At 37.7% G+C, this 22149-nt stretch overlaps 2 protein-coding genes across 3 annotated transcripts in view; one reads left to right on the top strand and one right to left on the bottom strand.

Moving 5' to 3' along the window:
* Nucleotides 1–20376, top strand: part of LOC102218679 (guanine nucleotide-binding protein G(i) subunit alpha-2) — a 45288-nt gene extending 24912 nt beyond the window's left edge. Inside the window, exons 2-10 of one of the 2 annotated variants that reach the window (XM_005796916.2) lie at nt 1281–1323; nt 4020–4161; nt 7675–7835; nt 9996–10124; nt 12369–12498; nt 13729–13882; nt 13970–14162; nt 14793–17531; nt 17629–17648. In XM_005796916.2, coding sequence (XP_005796973.1) covers nt 1281–1323; nt 4020–4161; nt 7675–7835; nt 9996–10124; nt 12369–12498; nt 13729–13882; nt 13970–14160 — 950 coding nt within the window. In that variant the 3' untranslated portion in view covers nt 14161–14162; nt 14793–17531; nt 17629–17648. Of the gene's footprint in view, nt 1–1280; nt 1324–4019; nt 4162–7674; nt 7836–9995; nt 10125–12368; nt 12499–13728; nt 13883–13969; nt 14163–14792; nt 17532–17628; nt 17708–19322 lie in introns of those variants that run through there. The other variant, XM_023324763.1, reaches the window with a different exon arrangement.
* A 4-nt stretch (nt 20377–20380) lies between these two features.
* Nucleotides 20381–22149, bottom strand: part of LOC102220506 (ubiquitin-like modifier-activating enzyme 1) — a 33333-nt gene continuing 31564 nt past the window's right edge. Inside the window, exon 24 of the mRNA XM_014475941.2 lies at nt 20381–21828. Coding sequence (XP_014331427.1) covers nt 21696–21828 — 133 coding nt within the window. The 3' untranslated portion in view covers nt 20381–21695. The remainder of the gene's footprint in view (nt 21829–22149) is intronic.

The raw sequence follows: 22149 nt of genomic DNA, 5'->3' as shown, positions 1-22149 counted from the left end.
TCTTTACACAGGATAGTCTTTTTAAACTTCGGCTTTCAAGCCAGATTGTGCATTTACAGTACTTTCTCTTTACCTCACCAAAGACAGTCTTTGATTATTTATTATAGAAGTGGAGAGCTGGGCAAAACTGGAAATTTAAACAAGTTTTCTGATTTAAACAAAAAAAAATAAAAACACGTTGGAGACATGATGTGTAAATTATTAAATTATGAAGAGCAAGTTGATTTCAGAAAACCTGCTCTTTATAATTCATTAAAGTTGATCTGCTAGGTTTAAAGTATTAGCTTTAAAATATTACTTGTGAAATATTAAATAATAAAGAATGTTTTCAAAAGTTAACTTTTATAATTTGTATTAAAGATAATACAGATGAACAAAACAACTGTTTAGTTGTGAATTTGATGATCATTGATTATTGGTTGATTATGGTGATGCCTTGGGCGGGCATTTTCTAGAGGTGCAATGAGAAGGTATAACTGATTCTGACAGCGCTTGGAAATGTCAAAGAACTGCCACCCTCAATTTTTAATGCCATTTTTTTACTGAATAATTTTGTTACATGTTTGATTGTTTATGAAGAATTTTTAATGTATAAACAAAACAAAAAACTAAAGTGTATTATTGCCTATTTTATTTTAACTGAAGTCATACTCAACATCTGAAAATCAGACAGGAAAGGAATAAAAAAATCATAAGATGCAACAAATAATTTAATCTATTTAAAGACCATTTATTAGTTATGCATCGCAATGATAGTTAACTTAATTTGAAATTTTTTTTTTTTGCTAAAAACTGTTTTATCAGTTTTTAACTCATTAAAACTAAAACATGATCTAGCTCCCATAGATAAAACATGTCAATATTTCACTGAGGTGCAGAATAAAATAAGAAAACAATAAAATAAATCATGAAGCTACTGAACAGATTTAAAGTGGAAAAATATGGTAAAATTTAAAAGATACGTTTTCGTAATTATTTTTAAGATGGCTTGTGTAATGGTTTATCTGTTGACTGCACTCTTCTTTTTTTAAAACACAAACATTGGAATTAATGGGGAAGATCATTTGTATCTGCGGCTCACGTTCGCACAAATGGGAACATAAATTAACGTTAACAACCCAGAGGACAAAACTGATTCCAGAGCCAGGTCATCACTGGGTCACTCATGTTTTCAGAGCAGAACAGTCACTGCTGCACCTGAACTTTGTTCTAATTATATTGCAAAAACAACACTGGCCTTAGATTTATTTGTAACTATTAACATTTTAATGTCTCAACAGGTGCTGGGGAGTCTGGAAAGAGCACCATTGTAAAGCAAATGAAGTAAGTTAAGAACACTATTTTTATTTCATTTCTTGCTTTTGCTAATTTCTTTTTTTTACCTGACATGAATCCTGTACAGCAATGGAAACCACTTCAATGATTATTGAACTATTTTACAATTCCATTGATCTTTTTTCAGTTACTTCTCTGATTGTAAATATTTTGAACAAGAACAGCAATGGTTTATAGTTCTATGTCATTGTTAGATAAGATACATTTGGATTCTTCCAATCTGATTCCCATGAATATTCTAAGCACTTCTTTTTAAGAATTTATGTTTGTTAGATAAGTCTATAATCATAGAGGCACTTATTTATGTGAAGGATTCAGTAAACCCACAAACACACACACGCCCAAACACATGTTTGCGCAGCTATCTTTGCGGGGACTTTCCATTGACTTCCATTCATTTCTACAGCCTAGACCCTTATCCTTATCCTAACCCTATCCATTACATACCTAACCTAACCCTAACCAAAACTCAATTCACACCTTAGTCCTAAATCTGACCCCTGACCCAAAAACAGCGTTTCCCCTTGTGGGGACCAGGTTTCGGTCCCCACAAGGAGCAGTGTGTCCCCACAACATAGTATATGTCAGGAAAATGGTCCCCACAAGGTATTAGAAACAAACGCACAAACACGCACCCCTGCACACGCTCACACATTCACACACACAGCTGAGGAAACTAAATTATTCACATTCCTCAGGGCTAACCAGGCATTGAATCCACTTATTATGAGTACCAAGTGGAAACAGTCCATTGTTTGTGGAATAATTTAATTAATACATTCAGACACACGGGTAAATCACCATGTGAGACACACATGACATCCATCTGTTACACACAGAAATAGCCTGTAGGAAGCTAGAAAACCCACAATCCTGACATCTTAAAACAAATGAGATCTCATTATAACTTACCTCTGGTCCTCATTAATCACTTCAGTTTATTCCATCAAGCAGCTTCACTTTAGAATCAAAATAATATTATCTGAGATTGCTTTTTCAGCACTTTGTTGTGCAGTCTGATGTATCTGATGGGAAATGTTTATGCATGTGTGGAAAGGCAAACACTTTTGTTATTCTTTGCTTAGAATTACAATGCTGCAAGGGATGGACTCACCATACTGCATCAGCTGAATGCTGCAGAGATGATGCAGTTCAACTATGTGTTTACCAGACTGCTGCATGTCTTCTTGTACATCAACCTAAGACTTGGTTCCTACAATTTTATCTCAAAGTTTTTTCTTGGTCTGCTGGAGTAATAAGGATAATATTTCCTGACTTTCTTCCTCATCCCATCATCATCTGTTTGTTTATTCATGAGCACATCTATCTGTCCATTCAGTCATTCACTATCTATTCCTCCCTCCCTCCCATTATTTGCTGTCTCCACATTTTAAATCAGATTGCTTCAAACATATCTTCCATAAATTTATAGTAAGGTTTTGAATTTATACTTTAACCAAATGCTAATTAGAACACAAACTGTGAAACATATTGATTTGACTTGGGAAGCGTAATTAACCTGATGTGAAATGTTGCAAAGCACGCAGAATACCTTTTGATTGCAAAGCTGAAAACATGTTAGTTTTAGTGCTGTCATTGTGTTCATTCAATCTGTAACTGTACAGTGTACATAGTATCTAATAGTTATTTATTTTTTTTAAATATTATTATTTATTTTGCTTGTCACCTCAGAAATTGAACTTGCTGGTGAGAGCTCTCTCTCGGTACTCTCGTGTTCTTCCAGCACCGGTTTTGCTCTTTTTCTCCCTGACAGTGTAATCATACAACTGTGAGGTCAGTTGCTGAATCTTTATTGACCCTCAAGCAGAGTACTAGTGTGCATCGTTGCCAGTTTTAATGTGATACTGCTGTGACACATTATTGACTGGTTACATGGATGGTTACCCACCTTTTACCATGCTCAATTCCAATTTATGTTGTTAGAATCAATGCTAAAATTGTGAATGCACTAAATAATTGGCTGTTTGACCAGCCATGGCCATTGAACTCTTGTAGACATATCAGATTGTGTGCCAAAGGTTTGTTAAAGTCATGTTCAATTAGACACTGATATACATGGTATAGCCACACTTGCTTTGTGTGAAATTCGTTTTGGCTTTCAAAGCAGAACCCTTTACAATTTCTGCCCCCTCCACACCTGAATATAGAAGTGTGATAAAACCATAACATGGATGATTGTTATGGAGACTTTGTGACTCCAAGACTCCACTCTCTGGTGCAGCTCTCTAAAAGTGAGAAATTGAGAATTTCCTATCTTGTTTATTCTAATCCTCACTGTGTGTGGAAGCAAGATAAACATTGTTTGACAAGATAAACATTTTTTATCTGTCTATCCTGCCTTCCATCTTTTCATCTTTTATTTTTTTCTTCCTTTCTTCCTTCCTTCCTTCCTTGCAAGCTACATATTTAAAATCTGACCACATTATTTAATTTTGAAAATGAAAATGTGTGTGAATCCTTATTTTTACCTGATGTATTTGTGCCAACACTGTTAGAAGACTATTTCTGCAGAGATACTCCATAATTGTAAGTGTAGCAGAGCAGCAAAGACAGTGTGAGGCCTCAATTTAGAAAAGCAACTGCAGTGTTGCTTTACTTTGTGGACTTTTGAATTTCTCTATTATTTTCCACAGATGCTTCATGTTTTTTCTCTGATATTTTAGGATCATCCACGAAGACGGCTACTCAGAAGATGAGTGTAAGCAGTATAGAGCAGTTGTTTACAGTAATACGATCCAGTCGATCATGGCCATTGTTAAAGCCATGGCCAGCCTCAAGATAGACTACAGTGACCCTGCCAGAACGGTAAGACACACAAACGCAAGGCACTGATTAAAGTCCAATATTTGTCAAAATTTTAAATGTATCTACACATTATTTAATTTCTTAGATAATGCTCCATTGTTAACAGCCAGGCTGGAAGCAAGTAGTCCTAATTATAATTAGTAAATCCTGCATGAAGCTGTTGTTCTTAAGCAAGGTCTCCCTTTGGCTTCAACAAACATTATTTTATCCACACCATCTTGCAGTTCTGTGTCTAATTCAGACTTTAAAGCTCACAATATGCTTTCCCTGACCAATTTCACCGGTGTGTAGCTTTGCTTCAAAACCCACTCCTTTCCTAGCTTAGCTGCATGCTCCACTTATTTTCACGATAAAATAACATTTACTCCCTGACTAAGACCTACCCCAGTGCAACTTGGTGAACAAAGATTATTTTAAGGCTACGACGCCTCTGGGAAAGCAGGTCTGTTTCTCACACCCTCCTGGCAATTCTTGCTCAGTCAATAACACTGGGAAGCTGTGCCAGTAAAACAAACGCAAGATCATGTGGTTTCCAGCACGCACCTGTTCACAGCAGCCTTTTTTGTCTGAAGAAACATTGATGTGGTGGAAACTGGATCATGGTGTGATCCTTCTCTGATGTATCACTGCAACCAGCAGGGAAACAGTGTCTGCCCTACTGAATTCATCATCCCCTCCATCTTTGATCTGCTCTCTCTAAGAGCCGTAATAGACATGTTGGAGTCTGAAACTTATAAATACGTGAAGCTACTGCAGAAATAGTTACTGACGGGTCTTCTTGGGGGATTGGGTTTGTTCAAAAGTGCTAACAGATGCTGTCTGTAGCATCAGCAGCTGAATTAATTTGATAGCCTGCTTAATTTGCCCAGGTGTAGCGGGAAGAGTTCAGACATGGTCGCATTGTTAAATTTTGCATTGTTAGAGCAATGAATTATAATTTTATAACTATCCATGACCTCCTGCCATTGTCAGGTCTACCTGGGCATTGTAGCCCTGTCAGTACTGGTGTGCGTCTCATGGGTTTTAACCAATGACTCTGACGTCACTCATTTGCATTAGGATTTAAAGTAGTCTTTAGGTTTCACCACCTTGTGATTTTACAGCCTGAAGTTTTGAGTATATGACTAAAGTGAAGGAGAACTTGATGACTGTGTCTATGTCACTGGGGTTGGACATTTGTCCATAACTCATAGTGCTGCATGCTGAAAATAATAGGTTTGTCCTGCCATGCATGCCTGAGTACTCATTAATTTGTTACTTATAGTGACGCAAAAAAAAAAGAAGTCTAACTTTACTCTGCTTCCTCCATTTTGCAGCCAAACCCAAGTGTACAAATAAAACAGTATTTATTTTTATTGAGCTTTTCACCAGTTGTCTTTTCAAAATGCTTTACAGAGAAATAAATAAAATCAGGAAAACATAGTAGCCTCAAAAACTAAAGAGGAGTCCAGAAACATGAACAGATACTACTATAAATGCTTTACTGAAACAATAAGTAAAGTGACAGGAGTAGAAACATAAAAATTATAATGACTTAACTGTATGCCTGAATATTTTGATTGTGTCTAAAGCAAAGAGGGACAGAGTTCAAAACCTGAGTTTAAAGACTCAATAGTAGTCTTTAAACTTAAAGTTTCTGGGAGAGTGCTGGAGTTAGTCAAAGTAGTCTCATGGTCAATTGTATCAAAACAAACTTTAGATCCAGTTTCGGTTTGTGTGCTGTGATGAGTCCTAAATACAGTACCAAGACCCATTTTTAATTATTATTATTATTATTATTATTATTATTTATTTTATTTTTTTTGCATTTTTTTGCAAAGTGGTTTTTGCATTGTTCCTGTTCAGGGGAAGGAAAGAGAGAGGGACATAGGGATGGTTTTCTCTGGGGAAGGAGATTATGACAATAAAGACAATTAAGCATTACATCGTTCTGATATTACAACCAAAGTATAATTATTACTTATCTTAATTACATTAAAGTATAGTCCTAATTATGATTCATTTACCAAAGCTCACCCTTTTTATTATACAACTTTTAGACATAAACATACACAACTCAAGCTTGCTAAATTGAAAATTGAAAATTCACAACTTCAGGCAGAGATGCTGTCCTGCAGACTTGTTGCAATCCAGGAACAGTTGCAGTCAATCCTGACTGAACTGTGTGTCCATACAGTGAAGCCAGCTTTTGCGCTCAGAAACTGAAGCTGTAATCAGAAGGTTGAGGACACTGCTGGGGTGTGTGTGTTGCTTTTGTTTCTCACCAACCTTTCTGTTAAATGGCTCTGTGTACGTGACGACACTCTCACACTCCTACGCGCAGCAATTAGCGCGTTAGCCTGCCTGCACTTGGATACATCAGCTCTGTTGAGACGTGAACGCACTCAAGCAAGCTCACATCGTGCGATGCTAGTTTACACAAGTGCAAAAATGTATGTGAAATCAATTTACCACTTGGATTTTATCCGTTTGGTCTGCCAAATATATAATGCATATATGGGTATATATATATTATATCACAAGTGATAGACTGGATGGGTCACATACAGTACAGCTGCTGAAGTTGAGTACATTTGTTAGACTAAATACCACCACAATTAACGATATATTTTCTGCTGAATATAGAAAAAGAAATGATCTAGAAGGTAATTAATGATAGATATGTTAAAAGAATTCAGTAAAATGGAATGACTGCTGCTAATATCCATATTGCTTCTCTTGCTGTAGCTTAAACTTGTAGCTACAGTTGGATGATATTTTGCATACTGGTCAAAAGGTCTGGATATGACCTTTCCTACAGTACAGGAAACATTTGTATTCCCATTATCCTTCCATCGATTGTCTTCTGCCTCTCTGAGTCCAAACGTTTGACTAGGCCACCCCCAAATGTTTATTTTGGCTTTTTTTCAGCGATTTGGACCCAAGTTTGCTTGTTTTCACTTAACAAATTATTATAATAATAATTATAAAGCCTGTGGGCTGCACAGTGGAGCAGTTGGTAGCACTGTTGCCTTGCAGCAAGAAGATCCTGGGTTCGATTCCCGGCCCGGGGTCTTTCTGCATGGAGTTTACATGTTCTCCCTGTGCACGCGTGGGTTCTCTCCGGGTTCTCCGGCTTCCTCTAACAGTCCAAAAACATGACAGTTAGGTTAATTGGTCTCTCTAAATTCTCCCTAGGTGTGAGTGTGTGTGTGTGCATGGTTGTTTGTCCTGTCTGTTTCTGTGTTGCCCTGTGACAGACTGGCAACCTGTCCAGGGTGACCCCCGCCTCTGACCCAGAACGTTAGCTGGAGATAGGCACCAGCAGCCTCCCGACCCTTGTAAGGGACAAGGCTGTACAGAAAATGGATGGATGGATAATTATAAAGCCTTGGATTTCTCCCAAAGATAACTCTTTTGTCTAGCCTTTTTCTTATTAAACAAATTATCCTTTATAAATTATATAATTTCTTGCTCGGTACCTTAAAAATTATCCACAACGGAAACTCATAATTGTCATTGCCTCTATTGTAGGACGATGCCCAGCAGCTTTTTGCTCTCGCTGCAGCTGCGGAAGAGCAAGGCATTCTTCCTGAAGACTTGGCCAACGTGATCAGGCGGTTGTGGGCCGACAGTGGCATACAGAGTTGCTTTACGAGGTCGCGAGAATACCAGCTCAATGACTCTGCAGCGTAGTAAGTATGGATTGGTGTTTCATGTAAAAGTGATGTATCAGATAATTGCACACTGTCATCTCTGCAAAGGAAATGTAATAATTCAGCTGGGTGTTGACCTGCCACTTTAAGTATCAAACTCTGAACATTGTGCCTGTGCAGAAACTGTTAATTAGACGTGACTGTAAAGACTTTGTGAAAATTCTCACTTTATTATTCACCTTAGATAATTGCCTTTGAACTCAAGTACTCATCTGATGATTCTACCTGCCCTGAATTTATAGCTTTATTGACAAATTTGTATCTTTGTTTTATTAATGACTGTTTAAACCTGCTGCCTTGGAGGAGGCGATTCATTGGCATTGTGATGGATTCTCTTTGGAGCATTGCTGATATGAGCTGTTGTGAAAAGCCTGCACTAGTTCTCCGGGGGAGTAATGGAGACTGGAGAAATTGGCCAATAACTTCTATTTAGCCGTCATTTCTTCCTCTGTGGGCTTAATCTTTAATATCGAAAACTGATAAGAAGAAAAAGATACCGTTTTCTTCATGGGTAAGAAAGACATTAAGTGTTTGCTTAAGGACTGATGATTCTCACATTAATACCCACGGGTGGCTCTTTTTGCCTTTTGGAATTAATTTATAGATTTTAGCTTACTGAGGAATATAGTATGAGAGTAGCTATCATGAACAGAGAGAATATTTACCAAATTGTTTGTTTTATTCTCTCCGGTATGCCTTTCAGGTTTTGACACCTCATTAAATATTAAACTGTATGGCTGTGACAAGCAAGAACAGAGAGATCAATGAGAGAAATATCAATTTCTTTTTACAAAGTGTAGAGTGGCTGGACATCTAAAGTTTCAAGCTGGCTTTGGAAGATGATGCAAAACTTGTGTAAGTGGGTCAGCCAGAGCGGCATGTAGCAAAAATCCTTCTACGCCCCCCTACTGACCAGCAATCTGTCAGAAATCAGAGCAAATGCAAGAAATTATAGAGGAGAACCGGCTGCAATAATTAAGAGGATACAATAAAAAGATATTGATTGACTTTGCGCTTACACACACACACGCACATACACACCCACCCCCCCCCCCACACACATATATATATGAAAAATCTCGTATTTTTACATTTCAGTCTGTCTTGCCTCGTAATGCAAGATGATGATGTTTGTAGACCGTGATGATGATACAATGATTGTAACTGTTCCTAAAATGTCATAAAAACACATTTTATGTAGATTTAAAAATGAGAGGACTGTTCAAAATTGACTAATGAAACATTCAGTCTGTGAAAGGTAGTTATAAGTTAAAATTTCTGCTTCACAGTTGATATTTCATTTCAACATATCAAATACACCATTTGTACATATAAGGCCACAATCTTTCCCCTGAGAAATCTTGTCTAGATTTGAGAGGCAGCTGCAATATGTATCATTATTTGTGTGTTGTTGGTTAGTAAGCTAAATGTTAGCAATGTGTGTGAATGAGTCAGAGCTGCATTTTGTTGTGCAGAGCCTCGTCTTCTACAAGACTCACAAAGTGACCCGTTAGAGCATGAAAACCATTAGCAGCAACAAGCAGCTGGAGAGAAGGCTGCACAATCAATTCTGCACATACTGCAGCACTCAGACAACAAAACACTCATTGCAAAATTTATGCATAAGCCTTGACTGATGTTGAGAGACTGCACCAAGATGGATGGATTTAAAAGTTTTGAAAAACTGATATGGATTGTTCTACTAATTAATTGTGTGCTTTAATTGTGTTGATTTGCAGCACATGTGAAGGAATAAAGACAATGTTTTTTGCATGTACAGGTGTTCTGTGAACGGAGTAAAATCTATCTGGAAGACGCTTGTCTTTGTTTCTAGTGCAGCATCACCGCAGTGAACTAGCAAGAAGATAAAGTTGCAGGAAAGCAACCAGTGCAATGGAGTCTTAACATGAGAAATAGATTTTATTCAGTTATTACAACACTGTAACTGCAGAGTCATGTGTACAAAAGCACTCAAGTCTTGCTAACAAGTTAGAGTTTTCAGGGTGCTTTGGGTTGCAGCCTAATGAACTTATTGCCCTGTGTGTTGTTCACCACGTAAGCCTGCATGTATTGTTGTTTTGCTTCGCCTCATGTGTTAGAAATTGTGTTGAGCTCCTGATCGCTGTTTTTGTCTCTTAGTTACCTGAATGATCTGGAAAGGATAGCAAAAGCAGATTACATCCCCACCCAGCAGGACGTGCTACGCACTCGGGTTAAGACAACCGGCATCGTTGAGACTCACTTCACCTTCAAGGAATTGCACTTCAAGTAAGATCATAGCACAGTGACCTGATTGGTGGAAGCAAAAAAGACAGACAAAATCAATAATAACACAGTGCTTCTCAGATTGTAAAAGCAGATTCACACACTTCAGGAAACTTTGTAGTTGAGAGGATTTGTTGCAGCCAAGTGCTGCTGATCAAATGCACCTGATCAGGTATCATCATCATCATCATCGAGTCTATCATCCAAAGTGATGAACATTAATCCCAGTGTTCTGGAAAGGTGATCATACCCCTTGAATTTGTTCTCAGTATTTTCCCACCACACGTTTTGACAGATTTTATTGGGTTTCTATACCAGTACAAAGTAGTACGAAATTGTGAAGTGAAAGGAAACTGATGCAGAGTTTTCAAAGTTATTTAAAGGGGAAATCAAAATGTGAATATTGTGAACTGTAATTGTCTTCTCCACACATTTTGTATCGGTTACAGTCAGTATGTTTCCTGGTATATCTTTGGAGACTGAAATGCTTGCCTGTTCTTTAAATCTCTGTAAACAGATATTTTATCATTTTTGCCACATATTTTCAGTTGGCTTTAGGTTTGGACTCTGACCAACACATTCTAATACATAGAGAAATTGCCTTGACTTACCCTTTCCAACTCTAGCTTTATTTTAAATGCTGTTGTTCTGCTTGAAAGGGAACCGCCACCCAACTCTCTTGTGGTTTGCATCCTATAATAGGATTTCTTCAACAATTGCCCTGTATTTAGCACCATCCATCTTCCTATCAGCTCCGACCAGCTTTCCTGCCCCAACTGCAGAAAAACATCCCTCATATTACAATGTTACCACCCCCATATTTAATCATGGGGTTGGTGATGTAGAGAATTTGTTTTTCTTCATGCATGGTGCATGTACACACACACAAGATGCCCTCAGATGTTTTTCCTCCACCTCAGAGTAGAATTGTGTTACATACTTCCTCATGTTTCAAAATATTTCATTTTAGATTCACATAACCTACATATAGTGTAGCTCCTAGCTGATTTTTGTATATGTCAACCATAACCTGTCGGGTAATGCAAATGGTTACACTGGACTTTATTCAGGTATACTTTTCTGACAAAGTTACAATAAAGCAAACTACTTTGAGCCAAAGTGAAATAATTTAAAATTCAGATTTGCCTATTGGCAAACTTTTGCTGTAATTATGTGATTGAGAGTGTGCACATTGTTTACACATTTGGCCAGAAAATATAATGGTCCTGTTATTAATAGCATCAGAAGTGGCAGTCCATGCTGGTGTAAAATGGGCAGCTCCACTACTTAAAAGCCAAATTATGACAGAAATTAAAAGCTCAACCATCATTATCGCTCTCAGAGCAGAGTAAATAAATCTGATTCTGCCCACGTCGCTCTTGTTCAATAAAACAAGAGCTCTACTGAGTGGTAACATTTAGTAGGTTCTACATGACGCACTGCTTTTGGTCTTACATAAAATATGCTGTGACCCAGGTGAAGCACTTATGCGTGGGTTAGTAATGGATGTATAGGGACGCCTCTTATAGAGGACAAGCAGTGGTTTAAATACTGGAGAATGGAGGGAAAGGTATAGAAGGATATTACACCTAATACAATATTTTGCTGATTTAAGATGCTTTTCCGTCACTGAAGTGAATTCATAAAAAGAGGCAGCACCAGCTAAAGGTCTCTGGTGTGACCAGCCTCCTGATAAACTCTGACATTTACCCATCGTCTCAGTCTCAGTACTCACCCTGAATAATACACGGAGACAATCGATAGCAGGAAGCAAGCTTTTTATAGTTTGGTTCCTTTTCCGTCAATTACCCTAGACAGAAAAGACTGGGAAAGGGAGTTGGTTCACACGGGTTCGTGTAAACGGTTTTATTAGATTTCATCAGCTTTGTTTACACTTCAGAACAACCATGATAATGAGACCAATGTCCTAAACAGAGGAGTTTTTGCCATAAACTTTTACACTCAGCTTTTCCATTTAGCATCTTACTCTCAATATAAAGCAGTTTCTGTCTCTCAGAGCCCTTCTCCATCCCTTTCTTTTTACCACACATCTGATAGACATATTTCCACTTCCTCACCACTTTTCCTCTCAAAGCAACCTCATGAAAGCATGATCAGGCTAACTTCCCCCTTAAGTCCCCCACACATGTTATTCCCTTAAGCTTCTCTTCAGTGTCCTTTTTCTGTATCAACCACATCTTATACAAGCAGACAATTTATCCTTTTTTCTGAAATTTTCCCTTGCAGAATGTTTGATGTGGGAGGCCAGCGGTCAGAGAGAAAGAAGTGGATTCACTGCTTTGAAGGAGTAACAGCCATTATCTTTTGTGTTGCACTGAGTGCATATGACCTGGTGCTGGCTGAGGATGAAGAGATGGTAAGAAAATCTCCAATCCTCTGGTCTCTCCTAGATTTGCAAACCTGTGCTTTATCTGGTGTCAGCTCAAGGCATTATGGGCAGAACTCTGGATTGTAACCTGAGAACATCCAATCCCAGGTTGTAAAATTGGCTCATTGAACTTTAATCTGAAGTGTGAGAATGTAGTAAATTTTTTAATAGCTGTTTACTGAGTGACTTGGAAGGGTTTGGGGAAAGACTTGAACAAAATCTCTGCTCTGTTTATCCTCACGTTTAAATTATTGCATGAAACAACCTTGCCCCCTGGTGGAAGCTCAGAGGCATTGCTGCAATCATATAGTTCTGTTCTAAAGGTGCATTTCAAGACGGTAGAACATCATTGAACTTTTATTTGAGGAATTCACTTCAACAAGGGACACTAACATATTTTAAAGATTCACTACACACAGTTAGTATATTTCAAGATTTTTTTTTCAGTTAATGTTGATAATTACAGTTTACACATAATGAAAACTCCAAATTCAGTGTCTGACTATATTAGTATATTATACCAGGAAAAATAAAAAAGGATTTCTCATGCAAAAAAATACGTTAAATTATGTCCTACACAATGAGGGACAAGACAGCAGCCTCCACAAGGCAGCTAGAAAAGGACATTTCTAATGAAATTGGTTGCTAATACAGTTTTGTACAATGCAAACACCTGGTGAAACCGCAGGTCCTCTGAGCTCATCATGCAAACTACTTCTCAGAACACAATATGAACGGCTGTCAATGACATAATGGAGAGACTTTGTTGCGATGATGTACTGAAGGCGGAGAGTCAGAAAGAGCAGGAGCTTCTTAAAGAGACAAAGGCCAATTTTAATGCTTTAAATTACAAAGTCAAATTTTATTTGAGTTATGTTTGATATATACAGCATTTTTACAACAACTAAAGGTAAGATTATTACTCGATTGCGCTATACAATGGCACTATGTGCCTGGAAAATACATAATACTGCCCCTTTAAAAGGTTTCCATTTGAAACAAGATCCACTTTTGGATTAAATAACTCATCTTACTTAGTTAGTTGTTTTTTTGTTGTTGTTGTTTTTGCTTTACATCACACTTAAATTTGTATTTACGTACCTTATGAATGCTTAACCCAAAATGTCTTATAGCACTACTAAAAGCTACCCAAGCACCACTAGTAGTACTAGGCTCTAGTTGAAACTGTGGACCATGACCATCTTTTCTTTTGTTTAGAACCGAATGCATGAGAGTATGAAGCTTTTTGACTCCATCTGCAACAACAAGTGGTTCACAGAAACCTCCATCATCCTCTTCCTCAACAAGAAGGACCTCTTCGAAGAGAAGATTACTCACAGCCCTCTCACCATCTGCTTTCCCGAATACACAGGTATACATTATTAACACCTGCAGCATCTTGCTGCACATCAACCCCAAAACTTTGATAATTCATGTTTTTCTAACTGTTGCTTGCCAGGAGCCAACAAGTTTGATGAAGCTGCCAGTTACATCCAGACCAAGTTTGAGGACCTGAACAAGAAAAAGGACACCAAGGAGATCTACACCCACTTCACTTGTGCCACTGACACCAAGAACGTTCAGTTTGTCTTCGATGCTGTCACTGATGTTATTATTAAGAATAACCTGAAAGACTGTGGTCTTTTCTAAAGGTGAGACATGAGAATGAAAGGGTTTGCAGAAAAGTCTCTGCCTTCTAAAAAAAAAAGGCTTTACAAACATATTCATACCCATTTCACTTTTTTTTGTCAAGTTTCAATAACAAACTAAATGTGTTTAGTGTTGGTCTATCTACTTTATGATAGGCCAATAAAAAGTAGTATATTTTTGTTGCATGGAAGAGAAATTTGTCTGCTGTTGTGCAATATTCTTTAAGTTTTTGGATAATGAATCAAACGGTGCTTAGTAAATGTTAAAAGTTCAGAATGTTGCTTTATCACCCAACCCTGCCTATTCTACACAATTTTATTCCTGATCTGGCGTTTTACTTAATTTTTTTGATGCTTTGTTGCTCACTTACAGACAGGAAGGCAGACAAAGGCTCTAAAAATGCAGGAGGGAAATAATTTTGCTATGGTAGTACGCAGTAACAATTTTTTAAGACAAGACATCATAATTTGCAAAATATGCATCACCAATTTGATCTAACCCAGACTTAAAGACACCATATTTGAATGTCTGCACTGTTAATTAAAATTTGTAATTTTAGTTTGATTTGCTGTGGATGCGTGTACTTATTGTAAACGTGTCTGAATACATTCCTCTGCTTTCTCTTTGTGCAGGACAGCACCCATCACAAACTGCATGAGAGACTGGAATAGCCATGTGACGATTCCTGCTTTTCATAATGAAAACCATGATGTGTTCATTTTTGTTTTTGAAAGAGGAACTTGTCAGAACTTCTGCAATCACTGCTCCACATTCACCTTCATCCACATTTCTCTTTGTAGGGAATTTTTTTATTCATAATAAACAAACACATAATTGGTCCTAAAACACAATTTATATCGTAATTTTAAACTGCAACACTTTAATAGGATCTATAACAACATATTATCTTTGTAGCTTTTGTTTGAAATGCAAAACATGACATGTTATCACAGCACAATGGTGGTGGATATAGAGGAGATTTTGAAAGAGTTTAATCATAAATTGACCATTTTAATGCCACATGCTCTGATGGTTTCATTTCATTTTTCACTCATTTTGTCTTGATATTGGCTGACAAAAAGGAAACAAAACAAAAAACGTTCTTTTTTAAATAAAAAAAGCACATGAACTTCTGTTAACATTCATTTTAAGACCCTTATAACTGCACAGAGATTATTTTTAGAAGAAAACTAAGCATGGAAACAGAAACTGGATGAAGGATAAATGTTATTTTGTACACTATTTACACAGAGTCAATATTCACACATGTATAGTGGATCATTCTGCATGACCCTCCATAGATTATTAGCCTGTAATCTCCCCCCATAAACTGATTAACAACCCCATAGCATCATGTTTAAAAAAAAAAAAAGCAGAAATGGTTAATGTGTCACTTTTAAGGTATATGTAAGACTTTTAAATGGTTATGTCTGTTCCCAACAAGGATTGTTCTGTCGGTCTTTTCATTCCAAGTCTTTTTAAACATATGTTTGTGCCTTGATATCTGTTTACACTTGTTCTTTAGAGACATGCCATCTCCAGTGTGTGAATTAGGGCTATTTTTATTCCACCCAAGTTCACGGGATCTGAGATTTATGATGCAACACCACACAAAGACAAATGGATGATCGTTGTTCATTAATATTATTCTCTTGTTAAATGTAAATAAAGTTTGACCACATTAACTTTTAGCTTCAATGTGATATTTTAAGAAAGAATGTAAAAGTTGTTTCTTCCATCTTTGAATCTGGGCCAATGATTTGAAAAATTGTAGCCCTCTGCAAAATTTTTTTTAAAAACCTTACACAATCTCACACTTTGACCCCTAATTTTAGTAAATTTCTTCAAGGAGAAAAATTTTTTTTTTTAGAACTAAATGTTTTTAACAAAATAACAATCCTTTTAAAAATGAAGTCATGCTGTACTTTTTAAGGTTGAAGAAATAAGTATGTTAGTTAATGGATGGATGTGTCCTTGAGGTATATCAGTAAGGTGGCACAATTATAATTTTGTTATAATTAGCGGCCACTAGACTACACCAAAAAGTGTATTTGTCCTGTCACCAAGTCATTAAGACAACTGTCAAGTCAGCCTTCTCTTTAACTGTGTAACATAACATTTTTGTATCAAAAATATGTTTTGGGGTCATTTGTAAAGTAATATTTATCTTTTTGGGTAAATATATATTGGCTTTTCATTAGCTGTGAGTCTTAAACATTAAAATTAACAGAGATAAACATCACCATGTGTCTAATGACTTTGACATGAGTTTTGCTTTTTGAGCTTGAATAACTGGAAATAACTTTTTAAAATTCAAAGTAAACATTTATATTTAATATTTTATATTTGGGACTTAAAATTTACTGAGATGGCTCTGTTAATACCATACATACTTGTCAGGTTTTGGTTAATCTATCACATCTGGTAATGAGTTCAGTATCTTTGGTTTCATAGTTCTCGGGTTGCTAAGAATTCATTTTTCAAACTGGTCTAAAACTCACAGACACTCACAATATTTTGGACCTTAGAACAGTAGGTACTCTGAAAGCAAACAATCATGTTACCCGCCACTTCATTTGACTGAATTATAACATTTGTAACAATTGTTTTGCATTAAAAGATTTCCAACGAATTCTTTGCTTTTACTCAAATGACAGTTGAGGGATAGAGAAAAATATCCAGCAGGTGGCGCCGTGGAGTTTAGTGACGAAGTTACTCTGAGCAATATTTGGATGACATTGATTCTGAATTAAATCGGACAAAAATATTAATTCATAAGCTCTATTTTATGCCCCGTCTTAAGCAGAAACATAATCTAAAACTGTTAGATGTGAAAATTAGTGACCTGAGTTGTAGTTTTTGTTAATAAATCACAGCTTCAAGTGCTGCAAACTTTTTGTTAGAATACTGGTAATATGTTTGTTAAATTACAATTAATTCAATACTGTGCAGAAAACAATATTGTAAATATTCCAATAAAAGGTAAGTATTACAAGCAAAAGTGTCATAAACTACAATCAACAGTGATGACATAATTCCGAATGATAAAATGTTTCTATTGTACTATAAGTCTGGATTTTTTGTGCAGATCCAGATGCGCAGTCAGAAGATAGACTAGCGCGGTGAAATTTACTCTCAGTAACACGCTGTAGTTGTTGTGAAAATTACATTGTTTCAGACAGCATCCTATTGGCTGGCTTTGTTCAGTGCTCTGCGCTGATTGGGTGCAGTAGAAACATTAAGAGACCTCAAATTGAAGAGACAGAGCTTCATGAGTGTTAAAGGAGGAAGTTGATGCCAGGAGACACATCATCGCCTAGAATCTGCTTGGATGTGTTGGACCGTTTATTGCGCTTAAGTTAACTTTAAAGGTAAGGTTGACCTAAAGTTCTGGTTGAGTTAAAGTTTAGGAAGTGAGTAAGCTTATTATTATTTGGCTAAATTTCCTTCTTTTTTTTTTTGTTCCAGACAACAACAACAAAAAAAAACAAACAAAAAAAAAACGGACTGGGGATTGAAACTTCAGCAAATCTTCTAGCAAGAAATGGTAAGTAAATTTTCCTCTGATCTTTTTAGGCAAAAAGGTAAAGCATTTAGGTCTAAGTGAATGCCAGAAACGTCGCCTATTTAGTTTTTCTTCAATGATTTGTGAGACACTGGCATGCTTCCCCTCCACAGATTGTAGTTTACTCACACCGAAGTGTTCCAGGCAAATGCATAGTGTAACTGAATTACCTCTCCCCATTGTGTGAAAGCAGCCAAGAGGAACAGGGGGACTTTAGCAAGTCTCCCTGTGGGTGTCTCTTTATGTCTGATAAATTGTACTTGAGGGCCAAATGGTTCAGCACCCACAGCTGTGATAACATCATGGCATTGTGGTGTTCATACTCTGAGGCAGAACTTAATGCTTAAGGGGAAAATGAAAAACAACTTTTGGGGGCTGCAAATGCTGAGAATTTATCTGTTTTTTTAATAAAGAATTGCAAAGCAGCACGTTATTGATTTGTAACTTGCAAAAGGGGATTATCCACTATGCCTGCAAGATTTGTGTGTAATTCCACGGGGTTGCTGTCATTTCCTGCTGTATTAAACACAGCACTCGACATCCTGTGGGCCGTAGGAGTCCAGGGAGGATATGTGAGCCAGCACGCCGCAGCCCAGATTCTGCTCCACTTTATTCAAAACTTCCCCTCTTAAGATTAGGAGGCAGAGATTTTTAAATGTCATTTTAAAAATGTGCATCCTGTGCTGTGAATTCTGGCTCGTACTGGACGCAGTGGAGTTCAGAAAGTTGGCAAGTGATCTCAGCTGATAAAAATCCTACTGGTTTTGTGGAAATTACATCAGGATTTGCCTTTATCTCAAAGAGATTTACAGGAGCACAATAGGATATTTACATTGCATTTTCCCTTACCCTTTCTTTGGGATTTTATGCAATAGATCAACATAAAGAAACACAAAACTGAGAAGTAGGAAGAAAATTATGTATTTTTTTTTTCTTTATAAGAATTAGACAGTTTCAAAGTGTTACACATTTGTAAATGGAGCCCTTTAAAGTAATATCCATAAATACAATCCTGTAAAATCAACGATTCCAGAAGTCACCTGTGTGTTGGAGATAATTAGCGGGCAGCATAGAAACCAAGGAACACAGGCAAACATATCTGGATAGAGCTGAAGTAGTGCTTTATTCTAGAATATATCCCAGCTACAGAGCACTGTTCAGTTAATATTATAGTGGCAGTATAATGCTGTGGGGGGGGGCTTATTCATCAGCAGGAACAGGAAAGATGCATAGAGCTAAATGTACAGCACCTGTGGAAGAAAACCTGACGGCTAAAAGAGACTGTCAAAATCTAGAAAAAACTGATTACAAACAATTTACGTCCAATCTGACTAATTTTTAGAAAGAGTTAAATGATGCACCAGTGTGCATCATTTACCGTAACTCTTAAATGATGCACACAACAGTTTATAATGTGATTTAATTTATCACATTAAATCTTCATAAAATCTATTACAGTATGAGGTTGTAACATGATGAAATGTGGAAAAAGTTCCATGTCTTAATGCTTTTGTTGTTGCGGTTGCAAAGCTGATTATAATTCGTCTTGTAAGTTCTGCATGTGTAATTGCGTGTTTGTCTGTTTCTCCATGTGCAGCTGTGTTTGGGAAACTCCACCGACTGCCTCCGGGACCAAATGCAGTCTATGATGAGGTCCTTGCAGGACCTGAAGCAGATCAGCAGACCGAGGCCGCTGAGTGAGCCGTGTGACCAGTCCTTCGCTGTCACAAGGCTCTGCAAACAGAGAGCGCAGCAGGAGCGGCTCACTCGCCTCCGTGTGTCTGACGCCAGCGAGGCCAGCACCTACGACTCGGCCTGCTGCCTGGCCAACCCGCTGGAGGAGGAGGAAGAGCAGCGGGAACCCGATCGGGGCTCCCCAGCCAGCGAGAAGAGTGTGGATTTGGACTCTGGTTTCTCCGAGGCTTCCTGGCAGGATGAAGGTGTGGTGCTGAGAAGGACCAGAAACGTGCGAGTCTCCTCCTCCGCCTGCGTCCGAACAAACAGAGGAACCTCCGGCCGTGCCAGGCCAAAGTCGACGTCTGACGTCTGTTTGGAGCGCTGGACTTCTTTTGAAGCGAGCGATACGGAGGACTGGACCACGTCGCTGCTGAGCCGCAGCAGGAACAGGCAACCGCTGGTTCTGGGGGACAACAGCTTTGCTGACCTCATAAAGAACTGGATGGACCTACCTGATCTACCAGAACCAGCTGAGATGAAGCCCTGCTCGGGGCGACGTCTCGCAAGAGACATTTTTGGCAACATGCGGCGGAAGTTGGCAGGGATGTCTAAAGGCGTGGAGCTGCGTCCGAAACCAGCAAACTGCACAAGGTTGAGAAGAGCAGCGGAGGCTCCTCAGAGGATGTCCTGTCCTGTGGGATTTGAGCCTCTCAAGCCTTTCTTCCATCAGTCTCACACAGGCCTGCACCAGCTGGACACCGATTTCTACAGGTTCTCTGCACTCATGAAGACGGGCAGCCGGCAGCCCATCATATGCAACGACATCATTGGATATATTTGAATGTGATGTCTCGTCCAAACACATTTAAATCAGACTGTTCTGGTAAAATGTCATAAATAAAAGTTTTTTTATATATTTATTGAACAATGTGCTCAATATTTATGGGAGAATAAAAGTAAAAATCCTCAAGCAATATGTTCCCCATGGAGACCTTTATTATCTTTTACTGACAAATCACATCTCTGATTTGTTACACAATGCAGACATTTCAGTGTGTAGGTTGAGTTACTACAGCAATAATTCACATTCCGTCTTAATAATGCAACCAAGCAGAAAGCAGCGCATGTTTTTAAAGTGTCTAGATGTTAATTTGAGAGTGTGGAGTGAAACACAATGTGAGGCTGAGCTTAAGGGCAGGACAAACACGAGCCGCCTGAGGACAGATGAAGGCCTTGTAGAAGAGGCTGGGAGGGGAGAGTGTCCTCAGCAGCGGGTCAGCTTACTCCTCTGCTACTTTATACCCAGATGTTTCCATCTACCCAAAAAACATCTGCCACTACACAGAAATCACCAGATTTGAGTATAGCAGCAAAGAACCTAAAGATCTACTTTAAAGGGCAGGAAGAAAATCCAACAGCTCAGTGGGGAAATATGAAGGAAAGTCTGTTTTTCATATCTCTTGTGAAGGCAGATCTTCAGAACATTAAGAGATGTCGCATTACTTACTAATTGTAAATAAATAATAAAAACACTTATATCCTAGCACCCAGATTTCAAGATGCACCTCATTGCTATAATCTCCATTTGAAGCAGCTGACTTGTTCCCAGTGTTATGACCCCTGATCAAACAAAAAGTAACTATCCGCAACCTCCAGCTAACATCCTCTAGAGTAAAATAATCACATTTTTATGAAGTATACCTGCTGAGATTGTGAATCAACAAAGAAACCAAACTAAAATTTTAAAAAAGTAAAAGAAAACGTATGCTATAAGTCCTGTATTACGTGAAACAAATGAATAAAAATATTTCAGTAGCAGTTGATGTTGATGTTAAGACTCCTGTTTAATTGACTTAGTAATAAGGCTTGTATACTCAACAAGTAGTTGAGGTCTTACGTTGCTTCTACTAAATATTTTGAGGGTTGGAGGCAGGAACTGTGCATTGGTCTATCATTAATAACATCAGATTAAAATCTCCGAAATCATAAATTAGGACAAGGTACTCCGTAAGAAAAATGTCTGTTAAAAATCAACACAAAAACAGCAAGTGACAAGAGCAACATCAAAAAAGTTGGATTTTATCAAACAATAAAACGGAGGAATGATGCAAATTGTTGTCCAGATATATCGGTACATTTGGTATAATTTTAAGGAAACACTTTAATTGTTTAAGTTCACATAGCAATCTTTGGTTAAAAATGGCTTTATTAGTTTTTATCAATACTATTTTTATTAAGTAAAATAATTTCTCAAAAGCGTGGAATCAGAAAACCTTATTTTTTGTCAAACCCATCACAGGAGCATGTACCTGATGGTAGGTACTGTCTCACAGTCCTCATCTTCATCAAACGAAGGTATCAACTCTAACATCTTCTTATGAGGAGGGATTTCTTTCTTCGTCACCATTTTCACCAAATCGGACACACTGCAAAATATATTCACGCATATTATAATCTTTTTCCAAATGGAAATGATGAACTTAGGATTAGACTTTCCTTTATTAACAGATGAACATGTGAAACAACTGCTTTCTTCTTGCCATTATTTCAGAAAGGGCATTTCTGATCATTGGTGTCCTTGCACAGCTTGTTGGTTTAGGTGGACCACTGTGTCTTGGTAGATTTGCTATTTTGATTGCCATTTTGCCATACTCTTTCTGATCAGGCGTCTGTGAGAAGCTCAATGTTTTATAACCTAACCCCATTTTGAACTTCTCAGCAACTTTCCCCCTGATCTGTCTGCTATG

This window comes from Xiphophorus maculatus, chromosome 20, assembly GCF_002775205.1.
Source record: "Xiphophorus maculatus strain JP 163 A chromosome 20, X_maculatus-5.0-male, whole genome shotgun sequence".
In the NCBI taxonomy this organism is placed as follows: domain Eukaryota; kingdom Metazoa; phylum Chordata; class Actinopteri; order Cyprinodontiformes; family Poeciliidae; genus Xiphophorus; species Xiphophorus maculatus.
Note: the sequence above shows the minus strand (reverse complement) of the source record. Positions and strands in the feature narration are given on the sequence as shown.